Source organism: Pseudopipra pipra, chromosome 3, assembly GCF_036250125.1.
Source record: "Pseudopipra pipra isolate bDixPip1 chromosome 3, bDixPip1.hap1, whole genome shotgun sequence".
NCBI lineage: Eukaryota > Metazoa > Chordata > Aves > Passeriformes > Pipridae > Pseudopipra > Pseudopipra pipra.
Window position 1 is genome coordinate 17,944,285 of NC_087551.1, and position 16,012 is coordinate 17,960,296.

Here is a 16,012-nt window from a genome sequence, read left to right on the forward strand (position 1 = left end):
GAGATGAAAGCAGCACTATTTCCTATCCATGCCTAGGAGAGGTTGGGGAAACCTGCTTTCAGCAGAAGAGAGAGCACTGCTCTGTGTCCTTGCTTCTCTTTACATTAAACTCCGTACAACTAAGAAAACACAACAAGAAATGAAACAACTAAGAAGTATGTCTCACTACCTCTGTACCTCAGATGCATCATTACAGCTTTGTACATCTTCTAGTTGTATAGGCCAAGTTCTTCACTATCCAGCACTTTCCACACCAAATCAGGGACAGGCTAGACATGAGTTGGTGAAAGATCTAGTACAAGAGGCTGGCCAGGTGGAGAAGGCAAGAGGAAGAGTGGTAGTCTGGTCACGTTGGACCAATAGCAGGTTAATTCTTGATGGAAGCAATATATAACTGGATACCTATAGATGTGAGAGGGTTTATTCTTCTGTCCTTGTTTTTCCTCAAAATTACATATTATTTCTAATTTATCCCAACATAAATCAATGTGCTCCCATACAATGTTTCTACTTGCCTTTTTATTCTCAGCGAAATTACAGTTTGGGGGATACGCAAGGAGAAAGACACAGATGCATTAAAGCCACAAAGCTCCATCTTCATAAATTATTCTCAAAATGAACCGAAGCACTTTTTCTATTACTTAACAGCACCAAGCTGATAATCCCGAAGCTTGGAATAAACAGGATGTTCCTGCAGAATAAATTCAGGGAAAGGATAGTAAACAAAGGGGAAAATGTACCAGAATATGTCCGACTAGAAAAAAATATTTGCTCTGAAGAAGAAGGTAAGAGAACGAGATCAAAAGAGAAGATTTTTTTCAGTATCAGTAAGATAAAAGTCATGGGTGGGAGCCTGGCCAGCTGGTTAGTGCTGTCTGTAAGCAAGTATCCAATCTTAGAACCATTTGTTCTTTTCTTGAGCTTTCAAAGATTCCTACATATTGCTACAAGTTGTTATTTTGACATTTTTAATTTCTGTTATGCTGATATATGCTTGGGAGAAGCATTACACTCCTTTTCCACACACACTCCTTACATTTCCCCACAGGTTTCACATTGCTGCTGCTACTTTTTTCCCCTCTCTTATGTTCTCCATTCCTACCAGCAGTGATTTATGCACATTCACCAAAATTCAGGAACATATAAGGGAATCTAGGTTCTGTCACTAAAAAATCTGTTCAAGCATGTCACATATTACACCATACCCACACAGAAGACTCATTACTCAGGCTGTCCAAAAACGTCCATCACCTGACTTAACCATACCTCCTGGATTCAGGCAGCCTTTTCTGCTCAAATAATTGCCTCCCAAATGAGAATGCTGTGTTCTCAATCTTTTCTCTTGTTAGTCCCCTACTTGTACACAGATTTTCTTCCTCTCGTTTCCTCTTTCCTTCACATCTTTCTCCCTGAAGTCCTCCCTCCCACAGTCCCATTTCCCCGCTTCCCACACCATTTTTATTCCTCATTACTCTCTCAACAGTAGACTCCTACCAATGCTGTCTCAGAAAGAAGCCCACAGCAGACAGAAAGTCTGCTGAATCCGTGCTTCCTGCCTCCCAGTGACACAGCAGAAGTCCAGATGGACCAGCAAGAGGCAGGACAAGGGAACAGGGACTCTTCTAATACAGGAGGCATCAGGCAGGGATGACCAGATTCAAGATCTTCCCAAGTTTTCTTTCCCTAAAAGGAGGCCAGGCAGAACTTGGAGGAAATAACTCCAAGGCCAAGACACACACACACACAATACATGAAACAGCTGTGTTTGCAAAGCTAAGGCAAGGTGAAGCAATACAGCAGCAATGCAGCTGTGGTTGCAAAACGAGGGCAAGGGGAAGGGACACAGGAGCCTGCAAAAAAAACCAAAAATTGAGAATAAAATAACAGCAGCCCAAAAAGCATACTCATCTGCTTCTCTACGTTCTTATGAAACCCCTTAGTTTAATTACAGGAGCTTGATTAAGGCTAAGGATACATTTCAGCATAGCTCCAAACAAGCCTGCCACTTAGATGATCAGCAAATCAATTTTCTAAAGGATCTGCTAATGGTGTTTATATAACACTAAGGGAAGAAAAACTCTGAAGCACATTCAATCAAATTGATTTCAGTAGAGCCTTCATTATGTTTGCTTATACATGCCCATTCTGTGAATGTATAAAGCCGTTTCCACTTAGATGGTGATACAATGTGAACTATTTAGCCCAAGCTCATAATGCTATAAAATAATAAGGCAACAGAAGATTGACTAAACAATTAAACACTTGAAATCATGACTCACACACAGCATGAAGATGGCTGGCATTTAAATACATTAAAAAATCAAATGTCATTCTATTAAAAAAATGGTGCTCATATCAACAATGCCTGGTGCTTGCACGCTGCCTGTTATGAGACAATTGCAAGGACTATAAGTTATTAATTTTCATCATATTACTGTAGGTCTCCTAAATATTTTAAGCTTCAATTCCTCCAGCAAGGTAGTTAGACTTCCAGATGTGTCTAAAAAAACCCCAACCTATCTTTGACAGCTAAAATACAACATGACCTGCAAAAGCATAAAAATACAAAAGGACCCAAAACCAATCCATAGATTTTTCATGACCTGCTGCACTGGTGAGAGTTGCCAGCAGTGTACTATGGGATAATTCAATGATGGCATTATTTCTTCATCTCCCTTATGTTCTGCTTCATATGTTCACATTGTCAAATCTGGAGCTGCAAGTTCAGCACTCCTGCAGTATCTTGCTGAGAAAACCTACTTCCATTGTAAATGTTTTGTGATTTTAATGTAACTTTTCACAATGACATTCCTAAAATAAATCCCTGCTTTACAGTATTACCTTTTCCATGGGAAGTGGAAAAAAATGTTTTGTCCTGCTTTCACAAAGTGCATTGATGTTCCTCTAAATTTAAACCTACTCTACCAGTTTAAAGCCATGGCCCCTTGTCCTATCACAATATGCCCTTGCAATAGTCCCTCTCCATCTTTCTTGTACACTGCCTTCAGGTACTGGAAGGTGCTACAAGGTCTCACTGGAGCCTTCTCTTCTCCAGGCAGAACAATTCCAATTCTCTCAGCCTGTCTTCATAGAAGGGGTGCTCCTGCCCTCTGAGCATCTTCATGGAACTCCTCTGGACCCACTCCAAGAGGTCCATGTTCTTCTTATGTCAGGGAAACCAAGGCTGGCTTCAGCACTCCAGGTGGGGTCTCACCAGAGCAGAGTAGAGGGGGAGAAGCACCTGCCTTGACCTGCTGGACACAGTTCTTTTGATGCAGCCCAGGGTACATTTGGGTTTCTGGGCGGCAAGTGCACATTGCTGGGTTATGCTGAGCTTCTCATCAACCAACACCCCCAAGTCCTTCCCCTCAGACTTGCTCTCAATCTATTCTCTGCCCAGCCTGTATCTGTGCTTGGGATTACCCCAACCCAGGTGCAGGACCTTGCACTTGGCCTTGTTGAACTTCATGAGGTTCACAGAGGCCCACGTCTCAAGCTGTCAAGATCCCTCTGGATGGCATCCCTTCTCTCTGGCATGTCCACCACACCACACAGCTTGGTGTCATTAAACTTGCTGAGGATGCACTCAATCCCACTGTCCCTGTCACCGACAGAGATGTTAAACAGCATCAGTCCCAATACCAACCCCTGAGGAACCCCACTTGTCACTGGTCTCCACCTGGACATCAAGCTGTTGACCACAACTCTTGGAGTGCAACCATCCAGCCAATTCCTTACCCACTGAATGGTCCATCCATCAAATCCATGTCTCTCCAGTTCTGAGACAAGGATGTGCTGTGGGACAGTGTCAAATGCTTTGCACAAGTCCAGGTAGATGATATCTGTTGCTGTTCCCTCATCCACGAATTCTGTAACCCCGTCATAGGAGGTCACCAAATCTCTCAGGCATGATTTGGTTTTAGTAAAACTATGTTGCCTGTCACCAATCACTTCTTTATTTTCCATGTGCCTGAGTGTAGCTTAAGGAGGATTTCCTCCGTGATCTTGCATTCAGTTTCCTGGGGTGTGTTCCACAGAAGTCAGCACAAGGCTTTTCTCAGGCGAATGCACCAAGAGGACAAGATGTAAAAGTCAGAAATTGTACCACAGGAATTCCATTTGTGTATAAGAAAACAATGTTCACAGTGAAAGGAGTAAAGTAGTGGAACAAGTTCCCAGACAGTAGTTGACTCAGAGAATCACAGAATGGGTCAGGCTGGAAGGGACCACAGTGGGTCACCTGGTCCAACCTCCCTGCCGAAGCAGGACCATCCTAGAGCACATCGCACAGGATTGTGTCCAGACAGTTCTGGAATATCCCCAGTGAGGGAGACTCCACAACTTCTCTAGGCAACCTGTCACCTGCACAATAAAGAAGTTCTTCCTTGTATTCAGGTGGAAGTTCTTATGCATCAGATTCTGCCTGTTGCCTCTTGTTTGGGAGCACTGAGCAGAGCCTGGATCCATTCTCTTGACACCCTCCCTGTAGATACTTATAGACATTGATGAGGTCCACTCTCAGTCATGCCTTTTCAAGGCTGAACAGGCCCAGCTCCCTCAGCCTTTCCCCATAATGGAGTTGCTCCAGTCCCTTAATCATCTTTGTTGCCTTACACTGGACCTGCTCCAGGAGTTCCATGTCTCTCTTGTACTAAGGAGCCCAGAACTGAACACAGAACTCCAGATGTGCCTCACCAGGGCTGAGTAGAGGGGCAGGATCCCCTCCCTCAACCTGCTGGCAATGCCCTTCCAAATGCAGCCTAGGATGTCACTGGCCTTCTTGTCCACAAGGGCACACTGCTGGCTCATGGACAGCTTGTCCACCAGAAACCCCAGGTCCTTCTCCATGGAGCTGCTTTCCAGCAGGTCGGCCTCCAGCTTGTGCTGGAGCCTGGGGTTATTCCTCCCCAGGTGCAGGATTCTGCACTTGCCTTTGTTGAATGTCAAACAGTTCCTCTCTGCCCATCTCTCCAACCTGTTGAGGTCCTTCCGAAGGGCTGCGCAGCCCTCGGGGGTATCGGCCACTCCTCCCAGCTTGGTGTTGTCAGCGAGCTTGCTGAGGAGGCCCCTGTCCTTTCATCCAAGTCATCCATGAATAAGCTAAAGAATACTGGGCCCAGCACTGAACCTTGGGGGATACCACTAGTGACAGGCCTCCAACTAGACCCTCTGCTTCTGATTACAACTCTCTGGGATCTGCTGTTCATCCAGTTCCAAATCCACCTCACTGTTCACTTATCCAGTCCACTCTCCCTGAGCTTGCCTCTGAGGATATTGTGACAGACAGTGTTGAAAGCCTTGCTGAAATCGAGGTAGACCATATCCACTGCTCTCCCCTCGTCCATCCAGGTAGTGTTTCATCCCTCCACCCATGGAGAGTTCATAAGTGATTTGGACAAGACCCTGAGCAACCTGGCCTAACTTTGAAATTCGGCCTGCTTTGAAGAAGAGATTTGAGAGATGATTTCTCAGATCCCTTCCAATCAAAATTATTCTATGAACATTTCATTATTTGTTTTAACAGGAACTGGATATTTTTGATGTTGTAATTATTATCAAGGAACACAAAACCCATTCTGTTAATAAAATTGCATCTTGCTCTCTGCGCAGCATCACGGTCACAAATTGAATTTTTTAAATGGGAACTTCCAACTGTGAAACACTGGAAGTTGACCCAGTAAATCAAACAGTATTTGACATTTTTCTGCCTTTACCTCATCAGCTGACTCTGCCCTGTGACTTTAAGTGACTCTTTTCAGAGTGGAAATAATAATAATTCTTAGCTGTTTTAAGTGGGAGAGATACTTTGTTTCCACAGAAAGTGGGAGTGTTTTCCAAACTACCACTTTCAGAAGAGTAAGTCTCTCAGTATCCTCAGCTTACAACTTAAATGAGACCCAGTTCCACTGCCTGGTAGAGTCACCTTCAGCTGTCAGCACCAACAGTGGTTATAAATGACCGGCATGTCACAGGCACTGAGGATGAGGAACAGGTCAAAGAGATGTCTGTTATCTGTATGGAAAACATTCTTACTATCTGCTGAGCTTCTTACTCTTTCTGAAAAATATTTTGCTAAAAGCGTATTTATGTTGGAGTGGGGGAAATCCACTAAGCCAGAGGGCTGAGGGTTGAATTCAATGTTGAATTCAATGTTTTAAGTGTGATTTAATGTAGTACATGGTGGCTGAACAAACAAATATGTGTAATGAGCTATAAATTCATGCCTCAGACTCAATCTAAGAGTCGTACTCATGGTCTAATAAAATATGACAGCTATATTGCCTTGCTTATTAACAAGCATAGCAGTTTTTAAAAAGCACTAGAAATACATTATTTACCAATTTGGATATAAAATCCCTTTAGTAAGTAGATTTTCCAACTAATCCTAAGATGAAAAAAACCCCCAGATGTATGACAACCAAATAACATTTAAATAGCTCTCTGCACATATTGTGGGAGGCACAAGACTCCACAGAATAATTTATTTTACACAGATAATGGAGTCATTGTGACTTGAGAAGCATCTGGAATTACAGCCAGTGGCAAACACACATAATTTAAAACCTTTCTCCAAATAAATCTCATCATGACAGTTCAAGCATATACAGAGATTCAACTTAATCTTTCCACAGCATTTAAGTCTGTGTTAGAGCCCAAAGACTTCTATGATCTTTCTAATTATTATTTAAACATGACAAGGTAACTAAACTGAAATATACTTCTTTTCTAATATATAAGATACAGTTTGCTCCACAGTCTTTGCTGCCTGGCCTAATATCTGTCTGTCAGCATTAATGAGACAAACTTCTGAAAGAAAAGTTGTAAGGGAACTGTCAAGCTATGTTATAGCCAGACCAATCTGGCTGTGCTCTGTTTTTAAAAAGAGTGGAAATATCAGACTCATTTCTTAAACTGTCATGACTGTAAAACCTTCAGGGACAATGTGCTTAGCTGCTTAGAGAAGAAAAGACATCTTCAAGAAACATGTATAACATACACTAAAAGCATTTGTGATCTCATTCATCAAAGCTTCACCTAATTTTATTTTTAAGCTCATAATTATCCAACATTCTCAGATAACTGCATTAATGACTCATTAAAGAACAGTACTGAACTTCAATATCTGAAAGAAAATTCAAGCTTGACCACAAGTCTGTAAGGAAATTACTTCCTTTTCATGACACGCTTTAAAGCATTGCAAAGAAGTTAAATTGAGACTGGGAGCCTTTTGTGGAGAGAAGCACGGGTTCAAGTGAGCTCATAGATCTCTTTGCTGGTTTCAGGTAAGGCAGGGATCTATCCTCCAAATCTAAGTTACAGAAACAGTAAGAAACAGAGAACATTGATAGACCAGCACACAGTTTGTGAGCAAAGCATGTTGCTCAACTGAATTTGTTACCAATCCAAGACTTAAAGGATCCTCTTGTGTACTTTTTATGCATCTTCAAAATTAGGCTAGGAATTTCATGAGGATGCCTAAGTAAATCAGATACCAAATATTCACCAAATTCCACATGTAACTTGGAGAGCTTCAGAATTTTTTACCTAAGCTGTTGAATCTTAAGTACTAATAAAATACAGTCCACATCACCAGGACAGTACAGTGAAAAATAACAGAAGTGGCAACATGTTATATGTAAATAGCACCTTCTGTCAAAAGGCAAAGACATTTTAGGAATAGATGTTAAATAAAGTGACAGTTTAGTTCCATTACTCACACTTAGTAAATGAGAAAAAAAGGCATGGATAATTCAAGCTGTCTGAGAAACGTAATACAGAAAGCCATTATCAGAAACAACACTGAATATAGATTCCAAGGGCTTCTTTCCCTGGTGTTTGCAAAAAAAAAAAAGGATGCATTGACTTAAAACTACAAGTCAATTTTAGCCTATATTACTCTGTTCAGTCACTGCCTCCCACTGCTTTTAAGTATACCTGTGAACTGGTACCTGTTAAGTGAAGCCAAAGTCACATTAAGGTAGTTTATCGGGATTAATACTATCCTCACACTTCAAAAGAGAAATAAGGGGGGGCGGGGCATAAAACAAAAAAGCTCCATGCTCTGCTGCTTTATTCTTCTTACACTTGGCTCAAGTAACTGCCATCAACTTCAGTGCACACAACTCTGGTTGTGCCAAAGAGCTGTTCCTGGATTCATCTGAGTTCACAATCATATCAAAATACTCCAAAAAGCATTCAGTATGGTACAGCTTCTCAGGCTGGCACCATCAGTTTTTTCACTGGCATGATACTCCTACTTTCTGGCAACCCTTAAGGAGCATTGGTTATGAAGCAGTCACACACATGCAAAGATATGCTTGCATGACTTGAAAAAGAGATAGCCCACCACAGAAATTCTTCTTTTTTAAAACAGTAGCGTTCTTGGGATTTATGACTTGTTTTACTGTGGTATTATAAAATCGAACACTTTGAAAAGCTCTTTTCTTAAGGCTGTCCTTTAAGTATCACATTTCAAAGCAAGTATTTTCATCTTAAAATATCACAAAAATGGAAGGACTCAGATGACCCCAAACCAATATGTTTTAAGCAAATAATAGTGCTGTGGGACTTCACACAAGCATGTCATGTTTTAAGTGAGGAAAAATAAGCCACAATTTGGTCAGCTTTAGTTCACTTCACTTCAGACACGACTTAGTGGAGCTACAGTAGAAATGATTGCGGTATGTCAAGTGTTGTTGGGACTTCAAACAGACTTGACATAGCTCAGTTAGATGTTAAGAGGATAAATCTTAGTTCAAGACAGTTTAGAAATGGAATAAAACTGATTAGTAAAAAGCTGTATATAAACAAGAACAAGAGCTGGGGACAGCAAAACTAAGTGTCTGTGATGGTTGGTAAGAAGACCATACACTCTGTACCTGAGTTTACAACAAGATCAGATGAGGATATCAAATCATGTAGTTAATAAACCAAATTCTGTTAGTTGTATCAATAAACACACCAAAATATGCTCAGCTGCATTAGTCCATTTGAGAGGACACCTTGGCCAAAACACATTTCAATGACATTGCAGCTAGTAAAACAAAGCACTACTGTAACTGTGTTTCTACAGCAAGAGCCATGTATTTATACTCAAATCAAGCAGAAAGGTCACCATCCTCTACTAAATTCTCTAGTACTTTTCCACAAAAGTGTTATGAAAACATCCCCTTCTACATGATGTTTCTAACACTATGACATTACAGCTTGAGGTACTGTGGTCATTGAACAACCTCCATGCTTAAGCAACTCCTGTACCACAGGGAATCATGCTGGTACTATGTACTACATGGAGATATAGTCTTCATCTCTTTTCTTTCATTTGATATGTATGAGTAAAGTTTCAGCAAGAATACATTAAGATAATTCTTGTGCAGAGTTTAAACAAATGTTTCTGATAGTATCTAACTTGGTTTTGGGGTTTTTTGGGGTTTTTTTTATTATGACAGACACCACTGGCTATCTATACAAGAAGATCACTCAGAGGCAGGAAAAAAATTATTACATGTTCCAGATGTCTAAAGGATTTTGTGTATTTTATTTACAATTCCTTTAAAACATTCTGACCAGCTTCATTTTGTCTGTTCCCAAAGAGCAGGGAGCACAGGAATGTACAGAGTCTTTAACTTCTTAGAAGAAAGGCATCAGAAAAGCACAGTGTCCAAAAAAAGAAATCCTCATTTTACTCTCTTGTTTTGGTTTTATAGTTACTATTGAACCTATTAGATCAATAGTAATGAAAATTATAATTCATCTGGATTGCCAGCAGAAAGAAAATGAAATTTTATTTGATCCACTGTTAATTCATTCCAGACAACTGCCCAAACCTCAGTCAGCTTCAGGTTAGAACAATATCAAGTCCAAATGCTACAGGTTTTTTTCTTATAGTTTAAAATAATTTACAAAATATAAGTTCTTACTCAGTCTTAGAACCTCAGAAATCTTTGAAAGTGATGGGATGCTAAGATTAATCAGCAGCCTATTCTTAACAACCAAAAAACCAAAAAGCATTTTAACAGGAAAATTTAATTACTGAAATCCTCCACTGCCCTTAGGAGAACCCATTTACAATAAATTTACTGTCCCTTACAAGTATATTACAGTGAAAAAAAAAACCAATCAAGCCACAAGGAAGGAGTTTTGTTTCTTGGGAAGATTTTTACAATTGAGATATTTAAGGTAAAAGAAACTCCTATGACTCAATACATAATGTACACAAGAAACCACACTATAACAATTCTTACAGAAAGGATAATAAAATTCCTTGTGTTTTGTATATGTGGATAACACGTATGCCTAAAAGTTTATTCTGGCAGGGTGTTGAATCTATTACTCTATGACCTTCCTTCTCAAACCATGTATTTTAATAGAATTATTATCTATTTATAAGAAAAGATGGTACCAATTCTTGCACTATGACAATAGAACAGCATTTACAGCCATTTTCAATTTCAATTCCTCAACAATTTCTCAACAGATGTAAGAAACACGCTGCATAAACTTAAGCACATTGACAAAAGGTTTTATTTCTTAGTTGCCTTACGGAGCTCCAGTACTAAGAGACTGCTCTTCGTGAGTTTATAGACTGCAAGTTGAAAAACTGTTTCACTAGGAGTAAATTTGCAGTAATTACACTCACTCATGGAAGAATAATTTGCCAGATTTTCTTGAAGTACTGTATATCTTCAGACAACAACAACTTCAGTCCAGGGAAAAGAGAACACAATAATAGGCTTCAAATATATAAAACAATTATTAAAATTGTTACAATAATGAAAACATTTTAATTTTAGCTAGAGATTCAGAGCAGAATACCCTATTAACCCTAAAACCTTTGAAGAAGCTGTAGAATTCTCACTTTTGGGGATCTAAGGATTTGTGGAAGAGGAGGAAAGAAAACGTGAGTAATCATCCAAATCTTACCACTCCTTTGTTTCAGAGCAATGCAGTAGCTGACTGCTAGAAATTCTTTTCAGCCTTACAGTACTTGACATCCCTACAGTACTTGGCATTACCACCACACTTTTGTGGTTTCATTAATTAGAAAAAAAAGTTGTAACTGCTGCATTAAGAGTACAAAATAATTAAATGTCAAGGCATGCTCACAACAGAAGAACCTGTTTCATAGTGCTAATACAACTAAGCTAGCAGCTTTACTCTCATTTCAATAAAAATATATTCTGCATCTCCCTTGCTTGTTAGTAAAGGAGGATTTTTTTATCTTACTCCATCAGGTAGCTGCAGATGTATTCCTGAGACTTGCTCTATTTTTCAGCTTATCCTGTTCCATCCTGAATGTCTATGACATGGAGTTATTTGTGTAGCACACATGCAGTGTAAATAATTCCAACATACGTAGCAGTTTAAGAGAATTTCAAAATTATGCATAATAATAATTTCACTACTGAGGAGATAAACACCAAGTGACATGCTTATGCCTACCACAGCCACCCAGTGTACAGCGAGGAGTCAGCACCAACACTTTTCAGTGAAATCAATGAAGGTGGACTTCAATATCCAGCTCACGCATTAGAAGGATGAGAGAGTTTTACATTCAACCCCGACCTTTCAAGAAGTTATTCATGTAGTAATTACTGAAAGAAAAGCAACCTTACTGCTGCATCAGGTACGGGGCAGTTTCTCCCTCAATCCGCTCTATTCGCAGGCAAGGAAAACAGATGTTCTTACCTGGAAGACCTCACGTCTGAGCACAGCCGGTGCTGGAGCCACGAGCATCCCTAAACTCAGCCCTCAGCGCAGGGCTGGGGCAGCGCTCAGCCTTCGAGCGCTTCCCGGGAGCGGGGACCAAGCTGTCAGAGACGCGCGGCCACCGGTCTTTATGCTTATAAAAATGTACTAAACACCGGCACCCACGCACAGGTGTCACGGCGCGGTCTGTCCGTCCTGGCACCGGGGCCACAGGCGGGGGAAGCGCGGGACGCGCCCGCTCCCACCGCGGGACGCATCTCCCCGGGTTCCCGGGCGAGGGGCTGCTCGCCCCAGCCCCAGCCCCAGCCCCAGCCCCAGCCCCAGCCCCAGCCCCAGCCCCAGCCCCAGCCCCAGCCCCAGCCTGTCCCGCCGCCCCGCTCCCCTCGTGGCACGACCCTCCACACCCAGGGCTGGAGCCCGCTTTAACCGGAGGGAGGGGGAATGCGGGGCTGGGGTACTCACATGCCAGATGGCGAAGAAGATGAGGGCGGCGCAAAGCACCAGCGACAGCATGTAGCAGAAGGCGGCGAAGGTGAAGGCCATGGCGGGGAGAGCCCTCCGCGCCCCCCTTCACCTCCACTTCACCGGGAGAGCGGCGACCCCCCGAGATGCGGGCGCGGCGCAGTGCCCGGGCAGCACCGCACACGCCGCGGGGCCGGGCGGCCGCCGCGCCCCCGCAGCCGCTGCCGCTCCGCCGAGCCCGCCCAGACCCCCGCAACGCCCCGCGGCCGGGACGCCCCGCCCGGCCCCTCCGCCGCGCTCCCGCCCCGCCGAGGAGCCGCGGTGGGCGGCCCCGAGGGGCGGGTTCCCTCCGTGGAGGTGCGGCGGGGGGTCGGGGCTCGGCAGTGCGGGGCTGGCGAGGGGCTTCTGCTGCCGCTCGGGCAGCGGCTGCTGCCAGCGCCGCGTGTTTCTGACTGAAATCCTGTCACGACAGCGTGAGAGGAAGGAGCGTAGGCTGGGATCAGTTCAGGCCAAATCCTGAGGAGATAATTGTGTGCCTAAACTTGAAGTGCTTTGGTGGATGGAGTTTAATTACTGTTTTTCCTTTCAGGGTCAGGTAAATCCGATGAAAAGCGCCCCAGGTCCGGGGAGAGGCCACCCCTGGAGCGTCCATCCTCTGATGGAGAGGGGACAGGGACCCAGCCCAAGATCTCATGAACCGCGGCAGAGTAGCTCAGCAAAGTGAAATCAGTCCACCCTTTCCCACTAGGTGAAAGAGACATTTACTGTTGGAGTAAATAAACACAAGCCTTTCTTAAATGCCATCAACTGGGAGAGTGCTCTTGCTGGCTTTCAGGTATATGAAGTACCCAAATTGCTGAAGCACACATTTAAAACAAGGAAGGAAGGATAAGTTCCTGCCTTTGCACCTTGTCTTTAACAGCATCCACAGTGTCTCCAGACACAACTTAGCCATTTATACAAGAGATCTGTTTTAGATTTACTATCAAAAGTTTTTCCACTTCTTTGGAGCGCACCAGCTGACGCAATACAGGAGGTTTGCAAGCAAAAACTTTTCAGGAGAAAATGCCACAGAACCATCAGAAGTCCGATTTAAAAATATTTTGAAAACCAGAGATGAAAGCTATATATTTGAAACTTTCTTACAAAACTGAAAAAGAATTTCAGCTCACAGCATTTGTTCTCTCCTTGTATGGATTGAAGGAGGTTCAGTAACAAAACTATGTAGAAACTTGCCAGTGGTTACCTGTTAAAGTCAGACTTCATGGTACATGGTAATTCGATCAAAGCCAAGTCCAGTGGAAGCTTTCTTTTGAAATGTTTACAATACCTTCTTGTTTAAAAGTATGGTGTATTATTTTTAACATAATATGCACTTTTTCCTGAGGAAAGAGTGCTGATTTGAATCAAGAATCAAGACCGGTAATTAATAAACCAATCAGGAATAAACTGATGGATCTAACCTTTCATAATTGAGCTGCTCCAGACTGTACGTGTGAACTGATGCTTTAATTAAGAAGGACAGAACATAGCAAGTAGTAATGAGCTTTGCGTCATAAAGGGGTGCAGTAAACCCATTGTAATTCTCTGACCTTTTAATTTTTTTGCATCTGAAATCCTGCAGAGCATATGTTTGTGGAAGTAAATGGTTTATTCATAACCACACATTTTGAAAAGAGTAGTAAATGAGGTACAGGAGTCGTGCTTGGAAATATTTATTTATTTTGTCACAGTTACCTCGGTATCTGGATATATATTGCCTATGTTAAGATTCAGTACAGAAAAACTGATGTTTCTAAGAAAATGAAAATAAAACATTTCATTCTGGTGCACTTATGTACACACCTGCACATATATGCACATCTATGAAAAATATAAATATAAATATACTCTAGCTATCATGAAAGACAGAAGTGGAAACAACCATTAAATGTCCGTTTAGCATCACACTCCAAGGTAAATATTCTGCTGTTTTTCACTCTCACCTACATTCCAGCTATGTATTTGGAGCTCTTAATTGAACACACAGGCAAAACACTTATTTTTCATTTTGCGAGACAGTTCCACAGCCAAAGATCACAGAGTCTTTCCTGGTACTGATTTTGAAACATACATTGCCCCTGGCCATATTGCTAGCCATTAATCATTGCCAGTGGCTGTCAAATTACAAAAGTTTCTGACATACAGTGAAAGGAAAAAATCTATAAAGATGCATTTAGGACACTTTCGTCTTACTGAGTTCTTCTTACATAACACCATGAGAATACCTTAAGTATCCTCAGACGTTTAAGTGATGGAGAGTGACGGAAAGATATACCCTTCACTCAGTACATCTCTGATTTGTACTCAGAGATTTGTCTGAGTAATCACTAAAAAGTCTTCCTTATCTCCATCTTGTTACAAACTCATTACAGCTCTCTGTGGTATGAGGACCTCACAGCAGGGTGAGGTTCCTTTGTCATTTATGAATGAGACTACTGCAAATCATGAAGCAAAAGGCGAAAATAATATGGATGTGCCTGACCATTTTCTCCCTGGTTTAAGCCCCTGTGAACACAGCAGGAACACCAGTCTATCTATTAGCTCCCCATATACTTCCATGGTCTTGGCCCTAACCTTCACATAAACTAATGGATCTGATCCTGGCTGCATGAGAAATTACAGTCCAGCACCCAGCTGTGCTCCTTTGAAATAATGTTTATCACAGAGACCAGGATGAAGGGTGTGGGAGCTGAGGATGCAGCATTATCCTCTGAAGGGATCTGGAATAAGAAACTAGAAAAATACAGAGTATAGGATGTAGATTTTATGTATAAGAAGTATTTTTTTTCCTTTAGGAAAAACTGTTGCTTTCAAAAATTGTTATTTTAACACTTCTTTTCCGCAAATAAACAGAATTACATCCACATGTTGAGACGCACATGGATTTCTTTTTTTATTACTGGAAATAAAAAGCTCAGAGGTTCTGCAGCAGTCTGTTAGGCAATGCAGTAATCCTTGCTCTCTGGTGTTCAGCAGCTCATTTTAACAGCCACAGTCTCAGATTTAGCACCTCATCTTTCACTCTTCTGTCTTCAAAATCCCACAAATGCTCCTGCTTCCTCCATACAAGGAGGTATTCCCAAGCCATTTCCAGAAGGGACTGCTGTTCTTACTCCGTGGCACACACCTGTAACCTGGGAATGCAAAAATTAGTCAGAAAGCTGGACCATGAGATAAACTGCCAACAAAGTAGAAAGTCAGTAAGAAATGGAAAATAAATTATGTACAGATTGATTAAAAATTGGTTTGTAATCTCTCCTCTCATCTTCAGCCAGGGGCTATTCCTTTTAAATGTATTTGTTGATGGGTCACATAAGGTACTTCAAGCTTAATGACTCTTCCCAGAAGAAGTTTTTACATGAACTGGTTTCGTGGGCTGTATCCCACAGTACCCACAAGCAGATCATGATAGTGTGTTTGTAAAACCCGTGGAGAAAGATGTTTTACAAAAGACTGCAAGGGCCTCGCTTTCTTTCACAGATTAAGTTTCAGAATGCTACAGCTATCACTGTTCAGATTTGGTACTTTTGAACAGTAAAGAATTTGTCTTTACCATGCATATTTGTTGGACAATATGACTAATACAGTCTGATCCCAATTTCACACAGAGTCATCACAAGAGGATAGATGGTGGTGCTGCTTTTGTGCAAGAGATACTCAGATGCTGATTTTCAAAGCTATCACTATTCAGCTATGATCATAGGTCAAAGCACAAACATGATTTGGGATTTCTTCACTTAAGATGGCTTTTTACTTTGTGAGGACCTCTATGAAGGGACCAGAAAAATTCAGTCATTAG

At 41.8% G+C, this 16,012-nt stretch overlaps 1 protein-coding gene and 1 long non-coding RNA gene across 3 annotated transcripts in view; both read right to left on the bottom strand.

Moving 5' to 3' along the window:
* The window catches only part of CNIH3 (cornichon family AMPA receptor auxiliary protein 3), a 54,529-nt gene extending 42,027 nt beyond the window's left edge, over positions 1 to 12,502 (bottom strand). The window contains exon 1 of one of the 2 annotated variants that reach the window (XM_064648104.1): positions 12,172 to 12,502. In XM_064648104.1, coding sequence (XP_064504174.1) covers positions 12,172 to 12,252 — 81 coding nt within the window. In that variant the 5' untranslated portion in view covers positions 12,253 to 12,502. Of the gene's footprint in view, positions 1 to 11,688; positions 11,823 to 12,171 lie in introns of those variants that run through there. The other variant, XM_064648105.1, reaches the window with a different exon arrangement.
* A 2,579-nt stretch (positions 12,503 to 15,081) lies between these two features.
* Positions 15,082 to 16,012, bottom strand: part of LOC135411020 (uncharacterized) — a 28,858-nt gene continuing 27,927 nt past the window's right edge. The window contains exon 8 of the long non-coding RNA XR_010428967.1: positions 15,082 to 15,347. This is a non-coding gene — a long non-coding RNA (uncharacterized LOC135411020). The remainder of the gene's footprint in view (positions 15,348 to 16,012) is intronic.